General features: G+C 41.0%; 2 protein-coding genes across 11 annotated transcripts in view; one reads left to right on the forward strand and one right to left on the reverse strand.

Moving 5' to 3' along the window:
* Positions 1–44: 44 nt before the first annotated feature.
* On the reverse strand, positions 45–21613 carry axdnd1 (axonemal dynein light chain domain containing 1). Of its 8 annotated transcripts, XM_086046591.1 has the most exons (27): positions 21409–21613; positions 10946–11984; positions 10402–10529; positions 10204–10307; positions 9996–10089; positions 9745–9830; positions 9595–9651; positions 9363–9471; positions 8751–8872; positions 8438–8578; positions 8171–8275; positions 7950–8070; positions 6883–6984; positions 6633–6799; positions 6413–6482; positions 6017–6236; positions 5649–5865; positions 5368–5461; positions 4998–5188; positions 4827–4908; positions 3144–3290; positions 2992–3051; positions 2383–2484; positions 1713–1804; positions 1392–1531; positions 1252–1305; positions 45–809 (listed from the first exon to the last, which is right to left on the reverse strand). In XM_086046591.1, exons 2-27 carry the CDS (start codon positions 11049–11051, stop codon positions 781–783), a joined length of 2940 nt encoding a protein of 979 aa, XP_085902717.1. In that variant the 5' UTR covers positions 11052–11984; positions 21409–21613; the 3' UTR covers positions 45–780. The 8 variants fall into 8 exon arrangements, with proteins under 8 accessions (XP_085902717.1, XP_085902719.1, XP_085902716.1 ...); XM_086046593.1 differs by lacking the exon at positions 1252–1305; XM_086046590.1 differs by having other exon boundaries at positions 45–1305.
* Positions 12049–22715, forward strand: part of crb1 (crumbs cell polarity complex component 1) — a 30657-nt gene continuing 19990 nt past the window's right edge. Inside the window, exons 1-6 of one of the 3 annotated variants that reach the window (XM_086046588.1) lie at positions 12049–12136; positions 14986–15222; positions 16443–16638; positions 16802–16902; positions 17326–17508; positions 19346–20299. In XM_086046588.1, the coding sequence (XP_085902714.1) occupies positions 12064–12136; positions 14986–15222; positions 16443–16638; positions 16802–16902; positions 17326–17508; positions 19346–20299 (1744 nt within the window). In that variant the 5' untranslated portion in view covers positions 12049–12063. Of the gene's footprint in view, positions 12137–14985; positions 15223–16442; positions 16639–16801; positions 16903–17325; positions 17509–18097; positions 18285–19345; positions 20300–22715 lie in introns of those variants that run through there. The other 2 variants (XM_086046585.1, XM_086046586.1) reach the window with 2 other exon arrangements.

A 22715-nucleotide genomic window follows, 5' to 3' on the forward strand; every position in this document is an offset into this window, starting at 1 on the left:
CAATACAAAAAAATTATTAATGGTTAAAATTGAACTAATGCTACTTTTGACAGTACTTTTTACATTTTAAAATACTGTAGTATTTTCCAGATCCTGCAGATGGCGTGGCCAGTGATGATTAGGATTTAGAGCACATGTAATTGTCTAACCATCAAGTCGTCTCTACTACATTAAAATTAGTGGGCGAAAAAAAAATATTTTAAATGATGCAGAATTTCTCTGCATGCCTTCTTTTCTACCTGTGCTGATTGATGTCACCTGGTACTCACACCTAGAAAAATGTCACAAAAACTACAGTAATGATCTCGACACAACTTAATTACAAAATTAGTTACAGTACTTTACTCAATGTGAAATCTGGGCCTGTTTAATTTAGCACAAAGGTGATATACAGTACCTGCAGGAAGCCTGGACTTATTTTGTCGTATGATTGGTATCAGGTGGACACACAGATTCGTACTTTCTGTTATCCAATAGAACAGCATTTGATTGTTCTTCCTTTCGCACTACTGTATATGTCGCTGGCATATATAGATGGTGAATGTGTGTGACTTTTTACATTTTTATTTTAGAACCTATGCTCAAATCAATCACAGAGAAAGTGACTAGAATGAAACAGCTCAACCGCAAAGACCACTACAAATTCAAAGTTATCCTCAAAATAGACCTTTATCCCATTTGATCTGTCAGCAGATGCATGCAGAGATTTGCGGTGCACTTTGAGGGTTCTGCTGACCATGCTGTGTTGTGCTTGGGTTTGATTTTCTGTCAGAGACAAGCTCAGCTTTCCAGTGGAGTTACAGCAGCGTCTGGCAGCCGGGGCAGAGACACACAACAACAGGCCAGAGTGAGCACCCACATAAGCTGTAGAGCATCTTAAGTTGAAGATATACAGTAGTCTTACACTATAGCATGTGTTTAACTTCCATTTAGGTTTATCAAGTTCTTTGACCTCTTACACTATTAATTCAGCATTGTACATCGGCAATAAAACTTTTTTCTCTTATCATTATTGTTAGCATTTCTCAGTTCATGTTTTTTTTGTACATCATCATTCATGATATTCATCAGTGAATACATTAGGATTTTAAATAAACAAACACAAAGGCAAGAATTGAAAGAAGTCTGTAGGAAGCAAACCAAGTAGAAACCATCCAGCATAAACCAAACAAGCTATGGTATAATAATTGTAAATTCTTGTTGGGTTCAATCACTGTTTCTCGCTACTATATCCCGGTTTGGATTCCATACTGGCTTTCTTTAGAGAAGCAATTGCTGACAACGGCGATGGTGTTTGCTTTTCTTCTGCAAGACAAACGGCAGAACCTTCACATAGTAGTCCTTGGGTCTCCTCGCCATTTAGAAACTGATGCAATAAGATGCCTCAATACCTTGACAGCTTTTGGGCACCCGTCCTAAAGGATCATGTAGTTGTATTTCCAGGGCTTTAATGTTCTCCAGTGCTGCCTGGAGGGCCTCCTCAGCCTTCAGAGCTCGCTGCTCGCTTGCCTGGAGCAACACCTCTGAATCACTATCATACACAATGTAAAGTCAAATATGATTAAGTGTTACAGCAAGTATGTAGAAGTGAAGTAGTGAAGGCTTTTGAGAAAAGTACAGGGAACAGTGTTGTGCACAAACATCATGACCGTAAAACTGTAATATTCACAAAATATTGGTTATGTAACTCAGCAAAAAGAAAATAACTTAACTGTAATTCTTGCTGCAGTAGTTCAACTGTGGTCAAATCATTAAAAGCTTTTTGGGCTTCATCTGTTGTTGGACACACAACCAAGTCGTCGGTCTGACAAGGACAAATAAGAGACTCAGACAAACAACTGCTTTCAGTTCCTCGAAACAAAATTAAAACTACTTGATAATTCATATGTAATCATACTGGCTAAAGGAGGCAAAACACAAAGGGAACAATATTAAAATTGATATTAGAGTGGTAAAAAGTATAAATATATTGAAATATAAATATACACTGTAATGACTGTCTTTGGCGGGGCAACTGTTTCTTTTGACTGAAGAAAAAAATAATTAATATAAAGATGACAAGTACTCAGCATGGATTGTTTTGATGTAATACAAAATTTTGCTTTATGAATTTTGGATTTTATTTGTTGTGTCCAGCATTGACAGGGTGACAGGGTGACGGCGAGCGTGAATGCTTGTCTTTCTCTATGCCCTGCGACTGACTGGCAAACAGTCCAGGGTGTAGTCCGCCTTTCGCCAAGGTCAGCCTGGATAGGCTCCAGCTCACTGAAACGCTGATTAGTGGTATAGAAAAATTATGGATGTTACTTCTATTGTACTCAAGAGGCTCTATGTTGGCTCTGTGTTGTTGAAGAATCCATTAAGTGATTGTCTCACTCTCACCCCAGTCAGACAGACTCTTCTCTCTCCCAAATTTCTCAGCACAATGTTTCCATCAAAGCCAATCAGCATCATTTTTGTTTTTTCATGAATCGTTAGCACCCCCTGTTGGACAGCAGCAAAAGAGCTTTGGTAAAGGGAAATAAGAGCAAAACACTGAAATCATATCAAATATTTTAAAAGGTTTGCCTTGCTCCAGCTTTTTATTTATTTTTCTTGGTACTGCTTTTGTACTCAAATAAATTACAAATAAATGTGCAACTGCCACACAAAAGGTGACTATTAGACATTTTGTTACCATAACAAGCTGTAAAGGAAAAAACAAATTATATATTTAGATAAAGTGATTCAGTTTTTGAGACTCATCAAACAATGTGACAAACAATCCGGTAGATTGATTGCAGTGGATTACATTGTACTGTAAATGTGTATCTTCCATTCTGTAGTTATTAGGTCTTTGTATGAAAAATTATAAAAAGTCAGAAAACGGCCTGATGGAAGTTTTCCTCTGAATATTCTAATAATCGTAGGTAAATCCACAGAATGTAGGCAACAATGAAAATGAGACAGGTTTGTCTTTTCGCTTGTTGGCCAGATGATCGTGTAACTGACCATATCATCTTTGACCTCTGGATTGTCCTCTTCAGGTTTAACTGACTCTTTGTCATTCACCTGGTAACAGAAAAAGACACCATCATCTAAATGGAAACCCTTCATTGACTTGTGCTCAGTTATACGGAATAATTCTTATACCAAATCCTCACCAAAGACTTAGCGTCCTCCGCTGGAGACTCGGCTACATCGCTGTTGTTGAGGTAGTCCGTCTGCCTGACTGACCACCCCAAAGAGGAGGAAGTGCTCAGTTCGGAGAGCAGACAAGCACAAGTGTCAACCCAGTCAGTACACTTGCCCTGAAGATGGATACAGAAACACACCTGATTAAAGTGGAAGTCAACTCAAACATATTTCTTTCAAGAATATGTTCTACGCAAGAACCCTAGTTGAAACCAAGCACTCCGGTAAATATTGCGTTTGTGGAATAAGAGTTAATCCACTTGTTTTTAGCCATCTCCGGGGGCGGCCATTTTGTCACTTGAAATGACATCACAACTACACAGGGCTCACGTAACGACCAATAATGGCTCAGCTTTAGAAAACAGGCGAGCTGTGATTGATCGTTCCCTGAGATGGCTAAAAAGGGATGGATTTTGCTGCTTAACTCATATTGCACAAACGCGCTATTAATCAGAATGCCGCGTTTCAACCAGTGGGCCTGCTGGGAACATATTCTTGAAAAAAATATGTTTGGGTTGATTTCCCCTTTAAAACTAGGCACATGAATAAAATCCATACATCCGTTTACCCATTCTTTATACTGCTTGTCATCATAAGGTTTACGGGTGAGATGGAGTCTACCCCAGTTGAGTTCGGGGTACACCCAGGACTGGTCGCCAGACAATGGCAGGGCCAATATAGACAAACTACCGTTCACACTCTCATTCATACACATGGTCAATATTTACACTTTATATACATATTTACTGAGACTATATTGACTTTAATTAGCCTAACATGAATGTTTTTGGAATGTGGAAAAAGGTTGGAGTGCCGGGTGTGAGCACACGAGCACAGGGAGAATATGCTAATTTCAAACAGGAAAGGCAGAGCTGAGATTTGAAGCCTGAATCTCAAAATGTTGAGGGTAGACAGGCTATCCTCTAATTACAGCGCTGTGCTGATGTAACACTTTAATACATGGGTCTCCAATCCTGTTCCTCGAGGGCCGGTGTCCTGCCTGTTTTCCATCTCTCCCTGCTGCGGTCCACACCTGATTCAAATGAGCAGGGTCATTATCCAGCTTCTGCAGACCTTGCTGATTATATGGTCACTTGAGGTGTGTGGCAGCAGGGAGAAATAGAAAACAGGTAGGACACCGGCCCTCGAGGAACAGGATTGAAGACCCATGCTTCAATACAAAGCCAAATTAAAGGATGGGAAGGGTCGGAAAAGATTTATGATGACAGTGACGTGTAACGGGTCAAATCGTCTCTCATCTATACTGCACAGCATGGACAAAAGTAATGGGACGCATGGCTATTAAGACTGCATTATTAGAAACTGCAGTATCAATGAGAAGATTTTCAACGCGTGTCCATTCAATTAAAAGAACATTTGTGAGGTCATATATGACCGATGTGGGATGAGAAGGCCTGACTGTTCCTAGCTCACCTCAAAGGGGAGGTGAGACCGTTACTAGCTGATTGCAGATGAAAGACTGACAACATCTTGGACTGGTGGCCAGTCAATCATATTTATAATCAAACCATCACTGAGTGGGAACTGAACCCACGCTGCCTGTGTCAGTCAGACAAGTGAATCAGTCAGTGACTGTCCATATGTAAACATACTTTTTACTACTTTTTATTCAGAATTCACTCTTGGGATACCTGTAGCTTCCTGCACTCATTCATCTCGTTATCAGCATCAACTTGATTCAAAATTTTCTCCTCCACAATCCACTGACATGAACTAATGGAAAAAAAAAACCACGCATAGTGTAGAGTTACACTGCAAATTCTCTACTTCAAGCATGTTTTAGTAATTGAGACATTAGCTACCTGATGATGGATGTGGAAAGACGGCAAAGTTTCTCAGTCAGCACCTTCGCATCCTCATTCAGTTTCTGAAAGGAGGCATTTGTAATGTAGTTCTGCTTTTGGTTTTGTTGCAGGTGTTCAGGATGGTCTGGCACCATAAGGAGTAACAGCTCCAGCATCCAGGTAGTCAGTGCCATATGAGTAGAATTGACCTGGGAGTAGCAAAAATAGAAAATGAACAGCACAAACAACATTACGCCTCCTGTAAGGAAATTGCAATTCGGAAAATGTAAATATATTTCCCATTCCGATTTTGTTGAAACCAGTTAGTGATAAAAAAAAAAATACAAAGACAGTTAACTGCAGAGTTTTGTGATTTATTGCTGCTCACCTCATCCGTGTATTTGTCGCTCACGCACTCAGTGAAGCTGGACAAGCTTCTCATGAACTTGTGCACCTCCTCTAGCACATTTTCTGTTTTTGTGCTGTTGAGGGACAATAATGGTCAAACAACAGGTAGAACTAAAATCACTTAAAAGCAAATAATACAGTACATATTTGCATGTTGCTGATTACATACAACCATTGTCCTACACCACATGCATAAAATTCCCATTTCATAATTAACGATCATTACTCATAACCTAATTGGGATAATGAGAATATGCTTACAAAAGCATGTCATCGCTTTCATCCTTTTGCTGCTCTGTCTGATCATTTGAGGCATTTTTAAAGATTTCTTCAGCCAAAGCGAGCCAAACACCCATTGCCTTTTCCAGCTTAAGCCAGTCAGAAGCAGGCATCATTTTTGGCTGGCTGATAGCCGAGCAGAGCTTGGTGACCCAGGACTTCAACATCCCTAGCAGTGACATGGTCTGCCTGTGGATTCCTGAAACATTGGAGGTCAGGCAGATCAGTCTTTTTTGAAGACTAGATTTTAGGTTGATTATCACTGGGCACAATTTGTGAATTCTACACTGGCAACATATTTATATCCTACCAATTCTTATGAATTAAGAAAAAAGCAGATTGGACCTCACCACTCTCTCCATTAATTTGCATGTCCATCTGTTTACGGTGCTCAGAAAGGAGCCTGTTCAGCTTTCTTAAGGCCTGATGACCTTGAGGGAGTTCACCATTAGGTTTTGAGTGTCTTCTGAACAGTTGTAGACTCAAATTGAGCCACTTTTCCTGGACCTCGGCAAGACCAGAAAATATCTGCTGGCAACAAGATGGATCCTCACACTGCCGGGCCAACATCTGCAAGGAAAAAAAATACAACTGATGATAAAACAATAAAGGACCGGAGTATTTCACAGAAAAGTCACCATCAACAAGACTATATGTACTATATTTATATTATGAAATATTTTATTACATCGGTTACATATTATATACTGTATGTATAATATTATTCATCCACTATTATGTCTTACATCTGACCACTGCTTCATATCAGCATGGATCTCCTCCAGTGAACTTTTCTCATATTTCGGTTCTGTACACCTTAGAAACAGAGAACATTGTTGCCAAACACACACTGAACAGTACCACTGATTTAATGTGTTACAAAGAACACCCCAACCCCTACTAAAGATCTATGTCTAGTACTGTATAAATGAAAATCATTGAAATACAATTCTCCCTCACACTTACTTATTGAGTAGGATGAAGTACGTGAGCCACTTGGCAATGCCTTGCTTTATGCCACTGATGACCTCAGACAGACAATACTCAGTCTTTCTCAGATGAGACAGCAGACCAGTCAATTGTTCTTTCCACGAATCTGTAAGCTCCACAATGATGCTCAGGTCCTCCGTGTCCTGCAGCGAGATGGTAACAGTCAGTGTGTGTGTTGATTTTGCCAAAGGCGATAGAGAATGTGGGAACACAGCATCGAATTAACCTTGGAAGTGATAAATATGCTGTAGTGCTCTGCTGTCTGAAACCAGCACTGTTCACTGATATGCAGTCGACTGACTAATTGCATCTTCTTCACACTGATCACCTATCAGTCAAAAAGAGTTGTATGTTACTCAGTGACAAGATAAATGATATAATTTGCGATGCAAAATATAAATATGAAAATGTATTGAAAATTACAAAACCACTTTCACTTTGATTACAGCATGCTTTTGCTGTCCTCCTCATTTTGACTCATTTATGCATTTCTCAGTAGGTTTAGCATCTGGATTCTGGACAATGGGCTGGTCTGTATTTGAGTGAAAATGATGTTTAATACCTTGACGGAAGCATAACGGACTCGCTGGGGTCCGTGCACTAGATTGGTGCGTGCAAAGTACATTTATAAGGAAGTGCAACAAGGTCTTCACTTGTTGATTATTTAAAGTTGGCCACTATAAAGTGGGCACTTGGAGACTGCCTTCCACCCCCCCCCCCCCCCGCACCGAGCGTCTGTGAGTCACTTTTCACTAAATTCATTAAATGTCACCACTTGGAGTGGAAGAAAAGGGCTCAATATTATATCATGATATTTTAAAGAAATTTGCTCATGTTATTAATGCTGAGAAAATCTATCTTATCAAGAATCAACAAAATAAAACACTTGCTTAAAATATTTATTTGTTTTTTAGAAAAATAGACTTTTTAATGATCCGCTGAGATGCTGTGATTATTTGATACAGTAATACAATAATAAGACTTTGCTGGAGGATTTATTTTTCTTGGCAAAATGACAAGGTATAAATGTAGTTAAGAGTTGAATGCCTTTTGCTAGCAGACACATTTTAATCACTCCATATTTTCTTCGGTAAATCATACATGAAAAATCACACACCTAAAATATATTGGTGGATTTCAGGGGCTGTCAGGGAGGGAAAAAGGACCTCCAGTATCCATGCTCGTGACTTTCATGCCACATACATATTACACATTCTATATTTGTGTACAATAGTATCAATCCACGGAAACGCAAGCCCCTCTGCTATGACAGTATTACTGCAGTTTACACACCTTCAGGGCAAGTGAGAGTGAGAGCTGACTCCATCGGTCTCTCTCTTCAGTCATGTGGACGAGCTGAGCCTGAAGGCGACCCCGCTGTAGCTCATACAGCTCATGGTAACCTTGAAGCACTCTGATCGTCATGGATGTCGTTGTACATATTCATTTTAGGACAACATTTGCAAAATTAAATTCAGTTAATAAAACATGAGCTATACAAAACGAGCACCCACCTGGAGTCATTGTGAGTGCGATCAAGAGCCTCGGCCAGTTGCTGATGAGCACGTTGCGCCTGCTGTGAAACATGATCATCGTCGTCCCTGATTGTGGATAATAACCTGTTGGAAGACAATACATATGGGCTTGGAGAAATGAGCTCGCACACGCTCATTGATTGTGTTATTGTTTTGTGCATTTTTAATTTCCTCGTGAGTGAAAATGATTAATTTCAGGGTTTGAAGAGGAACAGTTTGAACACGATCCATCAAGCCCCGACCTACGTGCTGAGCTGCTGGATGGACGTCTTGATGCGGTGGATTTCCTCAGTCAGCCGGCGATCCAAAGCCCGTTGGGCCATTGTCTCCGTGTGCAGAGCCTTCAACTGCTTTGGGATGCGCTCAAGCAGGGACTGGTAGCGCTGTCTAAACACAAGCGCAGCGTTTCTGAGGATCATTTTTCTAAAATAAACACTTTTCTCCATCCTTACTGTTAAGGATGAACATTGCTTTGACTCTACGTTGAACAGAGTGCTGAGGCTTATCATAGACATGCCTAATGAAAATAGAGCTGTTCTGATTCCTTTGTTGTTCTAACCTGAGTTTGGCAAGTAACTGTCCTCTCTCAGAACATCCCACGCTGACCTGCCGTATCAGCTCATGGAAAACAGTGTTGTAGATTTTCTGCTCAGTCTGCACCATTTCCAGCAGACCTTTCATCTGAAACATATTTCTACAACTATGGCTCAAAATGGAATCAAAAAACATTTACAGAATCAAAATCATTGTTACTGGCCAAATATGATAAAACACAAAAATAATTTGTCGCGGGCAGTTGGTGTCGCTTTAGAAACCACATTTTGCAAAAAAAGACAGAATATATATTTAGGACATAGGCTACAGTATACACAAACGTACAACACAGAGAGAGTCATTGAGCAATACAATGTGCGCAATACTGTAATACTGATAAACAACTGAATTGTGCAAATGATGCAGTGACTGAGCTACAACAAGGATTACATTAATAGCAGCACTACAAAAATGTGCAAAATGATAAAGTGTCACTTTGAACTTATGAGTCCACTGTTTATAAAGTTAATCATGGAATACCAGCGAAATGAGAAAAGAACATTGCATGAAGAGATATTTAGTTGACATTCCTATTTATATACTGTAATGGTGACAATTGGCAGCCAAGTAGGCCCACCTGGGATGGCTCAGTTAGCTCCTCTCTGGGCTGATTCACTCCAGTCCTCTCCAGCAGGTCGTCCATGGCCCTCATCAACTGCACAGCTTCCAATCTGCCACTAGGTCTTCTGAGATTAAACAAACAAAAAAAAAAAAACCAAAAAAAAAAAATATATATATATATATATATATATATATATATATATATATATATATATATATATATATATATATATATATATATTACTTACAGTGAAGGGAAGACCCTGAGCTGTTGTTTGTCATCCAGTAGCTGTACTGTGAATTCACTGCGGCAGAGATCTAACATGAATGCTTGGAAAACAACTACTTTGTCATACGACAATGACACTAAACTGGTGTGAGTATTCAGGTGAGCTCACTCTTCATAGAACTCCAGGCCCTGTAGGCCTTTGTTTTTCCCACTGCGATATTCTTCTGGAATCAAGCTTTCTGACACACTCAGCTTCTAGAAGATACAGACTCTGTTATGGTATGTAACACAATTCGTGCATGAAAATCTTTTTACCATTGCTACTGTGTTTATGCGCGAGATATGCATGTTTTTACTGTTTTGCTTTTCTGAAGCCATAGCAATGACAAATGCTGTGAAGGACCCAATAAGGCAGAAAACCTGTGTGTCACTGATGCCACTTCTGTTCATCAGTGGAGGAAGTGGCATGGTCTTACTCGGGGTTACCATGGCATCACACAAGAATGAAATGTCCCTGCATGGACACCAAGTAATAATACCTTGCATGTTACTGTGCATATAATAGTATTACCACCACTAAACAATCTTATGAGAACATTACTTTAGCTGTATTGTTGCCAAAACTGACCTGTCAGCACCAGTCAGTGATGTTGGCTGCTCCAGGAAGTATGTATATTTCTTGCGCCCAAGCGGGTGTTGCCATACAGCATCTGGCCGTCTCAATCCGAATCCCTTTGAAATAAATAAATAAATACATTTAGGAATTAAAACTTATATATATATATATATATATATATATATATAAACAATTGTGACTCAAAGGTACCTTGCATTGTCGATGGTGTGCACTGGGTCCCCGTGTCTTCCTATTGCTGCAGACAGTCGAGGTCAGACTGATCAGCAACTCATCTGGGATGGTTTGGGTGTGAACAGTCACTTGGCTCTTACATGGGACTGGATGCCACAGACAAAAAATTGTCATTTGATTTCAGAAAGATAAATGGAACGATATCACAATACAACAAAGGTAAGGTTCATCCACATGACAAAAATCAGGTGGTTGATGAGGGAGCACATCAGTCTGTAAAGTGTAGAGAATAATGAATCCAAGTTTTTACTGGCTATAAGTAAAATGACCTTAGTGTCAGTGCACTACAAAAATCACATCTTTAAATGAATAGTAAACGCTGAGGCTACATTAGTATTTATTTAGGGGTCTATTGTGATGGTCAAAATACAAAGCAAAATTGAAATAAAACAAAATATATCATACTGCATTTACATCAACATATGCCAGATGAATGTGATATATCAAGTTGTTCCAAATGTTTTCCTTGCAAAACTAGCTGTGATATAATAGACTTGTTCACCTGTGTAATCCACCGCTGGCTTCGATGAATTTGACGCTGAACTCACACTTACCGACGTTGACATGATGGGCGCGCTCGGAACACGTTTAAATAACCCTATTAACATAAAACAAACTGCGTTACTGCTCTCTTCAGTGGTCCAACTTCCTGATTACGTCGGCATGGGAACGTCTCGAGCCAATTCACTTTCGCATGCACTCAAGTTTCACCATCAATATTGATTAGTAATATTAATTATTGAAATGGGCGTACCTCATTTGTCTCATCTGATCAAAAGAAAAGGATACGTTTTTTGTTTTGTTTTTTCTTTTAATGCTTTGATACAGAAATAGTTGTTACAGCCTTGTCAACCAAATGCCTACATATAGCAGAAGTCAACCCCAAAATTTTCTTTACAAGAATATCTATGCAGGCCCACTAGTCGAAACATGGAATTCTGATTAAAACTGTGTTTGTGAAATATCAGTTAAGCAGTAAAATCCGCCCGTTTTTGTCCATTTCAGGGGGAGGGCCACTTGTCACTTCTGCCAACTGAAAACGACATCACAGTTGCTCAGGGTTCAGATAACGATCAATCATGGCTCAGCTTCAGAAAACAGGTGAGCCGTGACTGGTGTTGGACTATAGTGAAGGGGCATAGAACATATTGCAAAGATTTTTGGGGGGGTTGACTTCAATTTTAAAAACCACCTCTTTAGAGTTATTTGTTTATATAATGTTAATTTTAATTCATAATTTCAACGTGTGATGTGCTGTTTGTCTCCACTTGTAAAGCATGTTTGAGTATTTTAAAATCACTTGTCGTAGTAGTAGCAGTAGTAGTGGTAGTAAGGTTAGTAGTTGTAGTAGTAGTTGTTGTTGTCGTCGTCCTTAATGCTTAATAAAGCCATTAGCATTACCTAGTACAACCCCTCCTCTCCCTGGATGCGGTTGGCCGTCACACTCTTTATTTCACGTGTGATGGAGGCTCCTGATGGTGCTCCAATGGGGAGCAGAAGTGCGTGTTGAAGTGGTTCTGGAGTTGACAACACATGAGACCCTGCAGGCAGATCAGAGAAATCTCCCTCGTGACAACACTTTGAGGCATAAGACAAGCAGGATGGTTCCCTGTCACGATTATGGATGTAATTCGTTATTCCAGATTTAAATCACTTGCCTGGACAATTTTCTCTTCACTGTTTGTGATCTATGGTAAGTGACTTCTCCTTCTCCGTCATCTAACAGCATACTGTTTGTTGTCTACATTGATGAGTGTTAACAAATGCTGCATATCAACATAAATTAGTCAACGGAGTACGAGTATATTCAAATTGCGGTAAACCGTCAATGGGATACTGTAGTTTTGCATTATTTTCCTAGAAAACTGGACTCTCACATTTGCTGGGTACATCACTACTCCATCGAAACGTCTTAGCTTTTTTGGTTTCAAAATATGTTTCCTTCATTATCTGCATGCATCTGTCCCAAGTGCGTGATTAGAATTTCAATTGCAAGACTGTGAAATGACATCATTGCCAACAGTGATTCCCCTAAGAACAGCAATGCCTATGTTGTGACTAAAAAGACTCTGACAGTGGGGGACCAGCACAGTCACCCAAGAGATGGGTTGACATACATGGACAACACAACGCAGGGACAGAAGGCAGACACACAATGCATCTTTGAGACACAGCAATCCCCCCAAGTTGTTATCGCCATTGAAACACACAGACGGGCAAGCAGATATGTCAGCGTACATGCAACAGGCTGAAAGAGATGTCAGGTGTCCCACATGTGCCATTTCAGGCTCTCCAGATAGGGCGAAACAAAGACGCTTAGAAGCTATTTACATTTAAAAAGACGACATGCTGTGGGAGGGGAATGGGGATGTGTGGTTGATTGGATCTGTCTCCGAATCTCTGAATCCATTGAACTCTGCCACAGGGGAATACTGAAAGTAGCCAGTAGCATCACTGGGCCTATTGCAGTACCAAATGTCTCAATTTGCTTTGAAATATATTACGGAATGTTTTCATGTTAGCTTTTTGGGTTATAGACAGTGACTCATTTCCACACTGTAAGTGGATAATTCCAAATCGCCTCCTTATACTACAGTCATGCGGAGTCTGGTCTCGAGTCGATGTAGCCGCTCCGGAGATGATTGCAAATTGCCTGCGAGTCTAACCGCCCTTCTCCAATCATGGCGCACAAGAGCCTCCCCGTAGGTTGTGCACTCAGCATGATTGGACACTTGAAGGGTGATTGCAAGCTGTGGCTGTGTGCATACATTTGTACGCTGGAGCTTCATTATAATGTTGCAGTTTTACCATAGTTGTCATGCAAGACCCACTCCATCTCCATGAAATAACTACTTTGGTGTGCTCAAGATTTTTGTGAAGTGGCCTGCAGTGTTTATCATCTATGCATGCAGCACTTGCTTATCTGATCGCGAGCCTATTTGGTCACAAAAAAATGGCCACTTGAATAACGTCAACAAAAGTAATAAATACAAATTTACGGAGGAAAAAAATGATTTATCTTGAACTAATGTTTTTACGGTCAAAAAGACTTGTTTTAAAAAATGAATGCAATTGGCCTGGACAAAAATGATACCATACTTAACTTGGTGTTTTGTTGCACAACCTTCTGACGCAATGCAATCAAATTACTTCTCTAACTCTTATGAGGCTTCTTGTTTTGGCTCACAATGAGGAAACTGCTCCTGCTGCTTCATTTACGAAGTGTGCCTCCTCATTCCTCAGATGTTTGAAACAATTTAGATCAGGGCTCACTGGCCCAATTTGTTCCTAGTCATTCTTTGGTGTTTTTAGCTCTGTGTTTTGGGGGACTCGTGAGAGCAAGCTATCTGACACTGGGCAACACATTTAACATTTGACTTTAGAATGTCGAGATAGCCTTGAGATTCCATTTTACCCTCCACAGATTCAAGACATCCTTTCTTTGCTAGATGCAGAAAAGCAACACAGACGCTTTGTAGCTTGTCGTCAATGTGCATTTCCGGCAAATTACAGTTTCATCAGCTTCAGTATATTTCAGTGACCATTGTGACTTTCACTTTGAAAATAGGGTATCAGTAATTTTGTTGACATTTTCTTGATGGAAGTCCAGTTTCAATGTGGTCGTGATGAAGGATGTGACGATGACGATACAGTTATTGAGCCATGTTTCCTCAGAGTGGCTGATAGATGGTCAAAGGACATTCTAATGTCTTGTTTCATCTTTATGAGTCGAGGAAAAATACATATCATCTTGTGAAAATGAAACAGACACTGTCAGGTTATATCAATACAGTAGACACAAGTCAAATGACAAAGTTGCTCTTTACCACTTCATATGTGATAAGCAAAGTTAATTCATAAATCCAAAGATGGATATTAACAAAAATTACAAAAGGTCTTGAGTCAGGTTTAAGCCCAGAATCACACTTTTGAGAACAACAGATATTTTTTTTTCTATTTTGTTCATTTTTTTTGTTTTTTTTTTTAAGATCCCCTTCAGAGAGAACAAGGGCTCTTGCTCTGACCAAGGGGAAAAACCTGATGTTCGCGTGAAGGATATTCTCAAATTAAACAAACAAAAAAAAAAGGGATTCTAACAAATACACTGAAAAAAAATCTTTTGTCCAATATTTCCCCAGAGAGGATCAAATGCTGATCCTCAAATTAGTATTTTAGGGAAGGAATGACTTAATTGAAGAGCTCCAAACACAACTAATCGTGTCAGATGAGATGAAAGTGAAGGAGCAACAGATATGGGTATGTGCTCTGGATATGAACACTTGATGAATGGTGAATCCTTGGCTGGATTTGCTTGATTGCAACCACATTCAGGCAATGCCATTTCATTAGGTATACACATCATGTACACCAGTATATAAAAAAGTTTATTATGAAAGTGGGTTAGTTTCAAATTGGCTTACCTTCTTTAGCAACATGATATGGACAAAATTTGCATTACTGTGTGGATACTTTTCATAATGTTTATGATAACTGTACATAATGTTTCAGAAAGTTCACTAGCTCATTATTATGTGTTTATAGGTACAACTCCTTTGGGGCGCCCTTCAGGTGTGGATCTGTGCTCACCAAATCCTTGCCAAAATCAAGCTTTGTGTCAAAGCCGCAAGGATGGCTACGCGTGCTTCTGTGTGCCAGGCTTCCAGGGTGCTCACTGTCAGATTGATGTTAATGAATGTGTGTCCCAGCCCTGCATGAACGGAGGCACCTGTGTGGACAGAGTGGGCCGCTACTCCTGTCTATGTGCCACTGGGTTCACTGGTGAGTGAACACAAACAGTGAACAACAATAATTGAAGTGATTATAAAAACATCAGGGCGGCACGGTGGTCGACTGGTTAGCAGGTCCGCCTCACAGTTCAGAGGTCGTGGGTTCAATCCCGCCCCCGGCCTCCCTGTGTGGAGTTTGCATGTTCTCCCCGTGCCTGCGTGGGTTTTCTCCGGGTACTCCGGTTTCCTCCCACATTCCAAAGACATGCATGGTAAGTTGATTGGATACTCTAAATTGCCCCTAGGTGTGATTGTGAGTGCGGATGTTTGTCTCTGTGTGCCCTGCGATTGGCTGGCAACCAGTTCAGGGTGTCCCCCGCCTACTGCCCGAAGACAGCTGGGATAGGCTCCAGCACGCCCCGCGACCCTTGTGAGGATAAGCGGTATCGATAATGGATGGATGGATGGATAAAAATTTGCTAATCCTAATATTTCTACTTTACATGTGAGACATTCATTTTTGTTTGACTTACAGTGGATATAAAGTCTGCTCAATTGCCAGGTCTTTGTGATATAAAAAAAAAAGACATTTTGAAATGTGTTTGTTTATCAGCCAGAAGGATACCCAAGGGATTAAATATTTGATGGAACAAAAAAGCTTTGTTTGTTGCAACGTCAACAATACTTATCACCAAATGGACACCATACCTACAGTGAAGCATGGTGGTGGCAGTATAATGCATTGAAGCAGTTTTTCTCATTTGGAACTAGGGCCTTTGTTAAGGTGGTGGTAATTATGAACAGTTCCAAATAATAAGTTATTATTAACACAAAAGCTTCAGACTTCTACTTGAAATCAAAAGAAGAAAAAAAAAAGTCATGAAAAGCTTACTACAACAGCTCCACTTTATTAAGGACTAATTTGAAATACTTTCATGATGGCAAACAATTTGAATGTGATTACACTCCTAGTTTACTGCATGTGAGCTGAGTTGTACAGGTTATGTCAAAAATGTTGTTTTTTGAGTTAATAACAATTTATTTTTTCCATCACACAACATCACAACAACCTGGCATTTGAACAGGGGTGTGTAGATTTTTTACACCTACAGTGCATTAGTGAAGTGAGACTGTAACACACAAAAGAGTGTTTGTTTTTGTCGCAGACCACAAAAGCTTCTGCGGCATAAAAGCAGGTCTGATCACAGCCAGTCCACATAAAAGCCCCTGTCATTTTGCACTCTGGCATCTGTGTTGCTTTCATTGTCTCAGGGGCCAATTGTGAGGTCTCGATTGATGAGTGTCGATTACAGCCGTGTCTCAATGGGGGCAGTTGCCGCGGCAACACTGGTGGCTTCACTTGCACCTGCCCGCCCGGTTTCCAAGGACACCAGTGTGAAATCAACATCGATGAATGCCAAGACAAGGCATGCCAAAATGGGGCTCTGTGTATAGATGGAGAAAATGGGTGAGCTATCCAAGGAACTGACAATCTATTGCCCAGTAGAAATAGTCGAGTTATGTGTGTGTTTTTTTCTACACACTTGGTTATACAAGGGTTGGTTTCATGCCTTCAGTGTAACTGTGTCCAGATATAGCTTTGACTGCTCACAAACAGCCTTTACTCGTAGACACTGTGAGGGCCTGAGACATCAATGCTACTCTCAACCCTGTTTCAACAGTGCCACCTGTATGGAGAGTCAGGGTCATTACACCTGTCAATGCTTGCCAGGTAAACGACGCTATTAACCTCATATGGTGATTGTCATTATTGCATGGATACATAGAGTATATGTAAATATACAACTCATAACTTTCACCACCATTGGTTTCTTCATTAGTTTTACTCTCTTCCACTGGTGTACTGTACTTTTATTGTAATACGTTGGAATAGATTAGTTATATTATTTGATGTTCCCCCTCCAGAATACAGTTATGATGTTAAAACAACCGTAGTATTTTTCCCTCTAAGCGCTAAAGGGTTTGTAAAAGTGAAATTTATTAATCTCCCCACTAGGTAGAGCAACATTTGCATTTGAGAATTTTATTTTGTGTTGTTTTAGTTTGGTTACTCCGTTTAACTGTAAGCTCGACCCATCTCTCGGTAGATGCTGTATGTTGTTAATGACAAACATGTTTTACATCTTGATTTCAGGGTTTGAAGGTACACTATGTGAAATAGACATCAATGAGTGTGGCAGTAACCCGTGTTTTAATGGCGGTCGCTGCATCGAGAGGTCATGGCAGGTCCTTTTTGGCAGCGAACCACTGCTACCTGAACGCTACGACCCACATCGCGCTGCAGGCTACATCTGCAGCTGTCCTCCAGGAACAACAGGTAGTCTATTCTGATGAATCCACTGCAATTATTTCAGCATGTCAACGGGTTTCACTGATGGTGTCACTGGTATGTGAGCCTTTTGCAACCTATGCTGACACATACAGTACCTAAGAGTTGTGTTGTAACAATAAACAGTGTGTCCATAGGGTAAGGGATGAGATAACCATTGGGTTATGTAAAAACACTTTGGATGCATAATGCTTTAGAAAGGTAGAAAAAAAAGCATTACAAACCTTAACAATAACATTAAATACTGTATGTCACATATTTACACTGTGTGGGACTGCGGTGGACAATAGTAGATGCAATAATTTGATAAATACCGACAGGATAAAGTTGGTGCACTGTTCACAGACTTGTTTACCGGCATGCGCCTTGAGTATTACTTTTGGGTTACAAAAGCAGATTAGTTTTATTCCGACTTACACAAGACTTGATTTTGCAATGACAGTAAGTTAGTCAGTGAGCTGCCATGGATAGTGTTACGGTATGTTCTAAAATGGACTCCCTGCCTGCAGTGGCACTGACTCAGGAAGGTGGCCAAATAGCATTAGTGTAATCCCCAGGATCTGGCTTTGCTGGTCCCCACCTATTCTGCCTTGCACGACGCCTGCCTTGCAGCAGACAAGGAGCAGAACTCCATTGTGAATGCCTGTGCCCACTCACACTAATATGGTGCACTTAGACAAATTTGGGGCATCTCTGGGGGAAGAGTGACGCCATGATGCGGATACACACACCATGGATATGGGCAATTCTGTTGCTTGGATCAGGTAACAAGAATAAGTGGGTGGAGTGCTTTGTAGTGACTATTCACCTGTTTTTTTTCTCTCTCTAGAAAGTGCTATGGCTGCTGGGCAATGACTGTTTTTTAAAAATATATAATTGTAAGTCTGGAAACACATTTAAGAGAAACAATGTTTAGAGGATAATACAGATCATAGGAGAGTTAAGTAATCTCATGGGCTTGTTAAGTGGCTATTCTGGGTAATGTGAAGAAATGAACGTCAACATGGAGAACTGGTTGAAACACAGATGCCATTGTTTTCTAGATCCATATAATCACTTTCAGAGGAGTCTGTGTTAAGTCAAACAAAGAGTATGATTAAACAAAAGTCCAAATGTTTAATATACTTTTTCTACCCGTGTACTGTAACTTGTACTCGACATATTACTATACGTGTGATTTACTGTTTAACATGAGGGGAATATTTCTATTCTATTTAGCTTACAGTATTTTGTGGCTGAAAATAGCCCTTTTAAAAATATACCATTCTAGAAAAGTACTTTTTGTGTGTGTGACATTTGAATGGCTATAGGTGTGTTTTCCAGTCATCAGACAAGGTCACAATATCTACTCAATATTTACTGAGTTTCACCTGGTCTGACTGATTTAGTAGAATTTTGTACAAAATGTTCTAAATTTAGTAGAAAAGTTGGCAAGTTTTGCAGTAAATGGTTTTGTGTGCTTGCTTGTTTATTTTTTTTACAAAAGCTGTATCGTCACTCTCAACAATAGCCCAAGTCATAGCTGAAGATCTTTTTTTCTTTTTTGCCATTAAAATCTCCTTAGGATGCTGGCCACCTCTGTTAAAAAATCAGCTACATCCTTTGGTTCAGTTTTTCGTGTTTTCCGAAGAAAAAATGAAAAAATGACATAGGCCATTATTTTAGGAAATATTGAAGATAATACTCTGGCCCTGAGTCCTTAACCCCTTTGAAATGATCCCCCAAAAATACCATGTTGCAGGAAAATAGTCTCCTTTTGTTTACATTGTAGTGATACTGTCCATGTTTTAACTGCTAAATTGCTGTGATTGAATTCATTCCACAGGTTCCCTCTGCCAGGAGCTGATAGACCACTGTGATGCCAGCCCGTGCTTGAATGGGGGGAGGTGTGAGAACCATGATGAGGGGTACACATGTCACTGCAGCAAACGGCGTAGCAAAGGCTACCTGTATGGAGGCGCAAACTGCGATGTGAGGCTGGTGGGCTGTGACAGCCACGAGTGCCAGAACCAAGGCTCCTGCAACCCCTTCCTGCTGGATGGAACTCACGGCTACACGTGCTCCTGCTCGCCCGGACACACCGGCCCCCTCTGCAAGACCCCCACCACCTTCTCATTTGAACGTAGTGGCCACCTTCTGCTACAGAGCCCATTTGTGGATGCTGAGATGTCTTGCAATATCACCCTCAGCTTCAAGACTGCTCTGCCCAGGGCTATATTGTTCCAGCGGAGCATCAGGGGCCTGCTGCTGTGCCTGGAGCTGAAAGCGGGGCAGTTTCACCTCACACTTAGAAGGCAAGCTGCCGCCGGGCTGCAACAGGGTCGAATCGGGGCTTTGGAGCTGTCCCATGCAGTCACTGATGGAGAGTGGCATACTGTAGAGGCGGTGCTCACAAACCAGGTGCTGAGTCTGAGACTCTTGAATGATGCGGCACAATGTGAGAGGCAACCATGCTACAAGGTGGCTCCGGTCCAGAATAACGCGGATGGCCTGGTGTCGCGCCCTCAGAACACTTTCATCGGAGGGGTGCGAAAGGACTCCAGCGAGGACTCCTCAATTCCGCCATTCATTGGTTGCATGCGGGATGTCTTGGTGGACTGGCAACTGATTGTCCCCGAGGAGTGGCTGAGCGACTCTGCTGTGAACGTGTCCCCTGGCTGCAGCCATCGTGACCGCTGCTTGGATGTGCCTTGCCAAAACAACGGCCTGTGTGTCAACTTGTGGCAGAGCTACCAGTGCCAGTGTCCAAGGCCTTATGAGGGCCAAGACTGTGAAAATGGTATGTTTTTACATGGGGGGGTCATCAGGGATGTAATTCAGGATTATCTCTCATACACACTGCATAAATTAAAAAAAAAGCGGAAGACTAATACACACTCACACTACATTTTTTTTTTCCTCACATATACTACTTAAACATTCATACACGCTACTCATAGACGCTACTTTGCAAGTGTTTCAGTCAATGCATGATAGCAATTCAGTAGTAGTAGTGTACATGAGAGCTAGGGGTGGGTGATATGACGATATTAGATCGTTAAGCGGTTTAAAGTGTTCATGATCTCATAAAGCCGAAAGATCGTTTGATCGTCTACATGGCACATTCTAAACAGTTAAGCTCTATGGCGGCGCAAAGCCGCTGACGCGTATACTCGACCAACCAATCACAGCACGCACCGTACGTGACACTCCCCGCCCCCCCTGTTTCTTTGTATAGCGGGAGGCTATAGCGGAAAGTCACCACGAAGCAGAGTTGGTCCCGAAAAGAAACTCCACATCCACAGTGTCGATTTGGTTTGGCTTTTCCTCGGAGGAGAAAGCGCAAACCAGTTATTTGCAAAATTTGCAGAGACTCGGTTCGGGCGTCGGCGCCGACAACCAAAGCAAACGGAGATCAGACACATGGTAGCCAGAGGCAGCCGCTAGCTCCAAGCTAACACAACCCACGGTAACACAGTCATTTAAAGGCACTCCATATGAAAAAACAAGCAAGCAGTGTAAAGAAGTAACTGAGGCAGTGACTCATTACCTTGCTGAGGACATGATTCCCATTAAAACAGTGGAAAACGAGCGCTTTAAAAGACTCTTCAAAGTAGCATAATTTTCTTTGTCAATGCGCAAGTGCGTGTGTGTAATATTGTGCAGATCGACAATTCGGTTTGTTAAAATCACTTGTTAGTGCAAAAAAACATTTCCACATATTTCAAAGTAATCAGATTAACTGAGTTATGGGTTACATTGTTTAGTGGACAAGAGCGTAACAATGGGGGCCAACCAAAAACCACAGTGAAGGCTCTTGGAAGAGATATTCTGATATGACTCACTGGATTAAAAGGGTTTCTATTTTGGACATTCGGATATCATGCAAGCCAATGACGAATTACTCACCTGACAATGAAGAGCTGTAATCCAAACATCTAGGAGTTCATGAGGGGAAACACATAGTTCAACAGCCTTAATGTTAAACTTTTGTTGCACTTTGGTGTATTGAATGGTCAAATTCTTCCTCAGAGGACATCTATAGGCCCTTGAGTCTAGAAAAGCAGATTAGTGATCACACTCTCTGATGGGAACACCCACTCACATGCTCACATCACCATCTACGAAGTGTTTTGTGCGGGCAGCATGTCTAACATGCATGTGTTATAATTGTCCGACTTGGCATATATGAAAGGGGAACAGCCCATATCGGAAAACGCTGACGTTGTACATGCATACAGCATGCAGGCTACTGGTTGCAAGTTTTTCTCTTCCTGTCACTTTTCAGTTTGGCTACTTTTGTGAGAGATATCTTTGTTGCAAGCAAATTCAATGCACTGACACTGTCCTCCATCCAGCCAGCCAGCCATTTTCTACAGCATTTGTCCTCATTAGGATCGCAGTTGAGATGGAGTTTAGCCCAGCTGATTTGGGGCGACAGGCAGGGTACAACTTGGACTGGTTGTCAGCCAATCTCAGGGTACATGTAGGCAAACAGCCATTCACACTCACATTCCCACATATACGGGTCAGGGGAATGTGGGAGGACGCCTCCAAAAAACCCATACGTGGAATGTGGAGAGCATGTAAACGTCACACAGGTTCATTTTGAATCCCTGTCCTCAGAATGGTGAGATAGACGTGCTAACCACTAAGCCTTACTTACGGGAACAATGTGTTGACTAGTGTGGCTCTTTTAACTAGCTAAATTTGTCAACCAAAATATTAGAATTACCGTAGCTCTCATCCGTACAATGACAAACAATACTGTATTTGCATGTCGCATCGTTGTATTTTAACAGGATTTGCTGTTTTCATTTTCATTCGGTTGCACTGCCCTGGTTGTTCTCACTATACACAAACACACTCACATCATCACACAGTTCCGTCTCAATCCTCAGATATGCAGATGACACCACAATAATTGGACTCATCACCAACAATAACGAAAAACATTACCGGGAGCAGGTGGAACAAGCAGTCACTTGGTGCCAGAACAACAACCTTCAGCTCAATCCATCAAAAACAAAAGGCCACACATATAAAAAGGCCAACGAGAGACTGTTTTTCCTCAGACAACATTCGGCAAAATCTCATCCTTCAGTTCTACACAGCCATAATTGAAAGTATCCTCACCTCAGCAATAATAGTCTGGTATGGTAATTTGGACAGTCACTCTCGGTCTAAACTTCAACGCATCATCAACAAATCCTCCA

The sequence above is a fragment of the Filicampus tigris genome, chromosome 12 (genome assembly GCF_054856515.1).
Source record: "Filicampus tigris isolate MCC_2025a chromosome 12, RoL_Ftig_1.0, whole genome shotgun sequence".
Classification (NCBI taxonomy): Eukaryota; Metazoa; Chordata; class Actinopteri; order Syngnathiformes; family Syngnathidae; genus Filicampus; species Filicampus tigris.

Coding starts and splice junctions, on each gene's coding strand:
- axdnd1 (XM_086046589.1), bottom strand. CDS start 11,051: ATGTTAATAGGGTTATTTAAACGTGTTCCGAGCGCGCCCATCATGTCA. Junction 9,472..9,594: donor CTCAGGGTCTTCCCTTCACT/GTAAGTAATATA, acceptor GTTTAATCTCAG/AAGACCTAGTGGCAGATTGG. Junction 2,274..2,382: donor GAAGAGTCTGTCTGACTGGG/GTGAGAGTGAGA, acceptor ACCACTAATCAG/CGTTTCAGTGAGCTGGAGCC.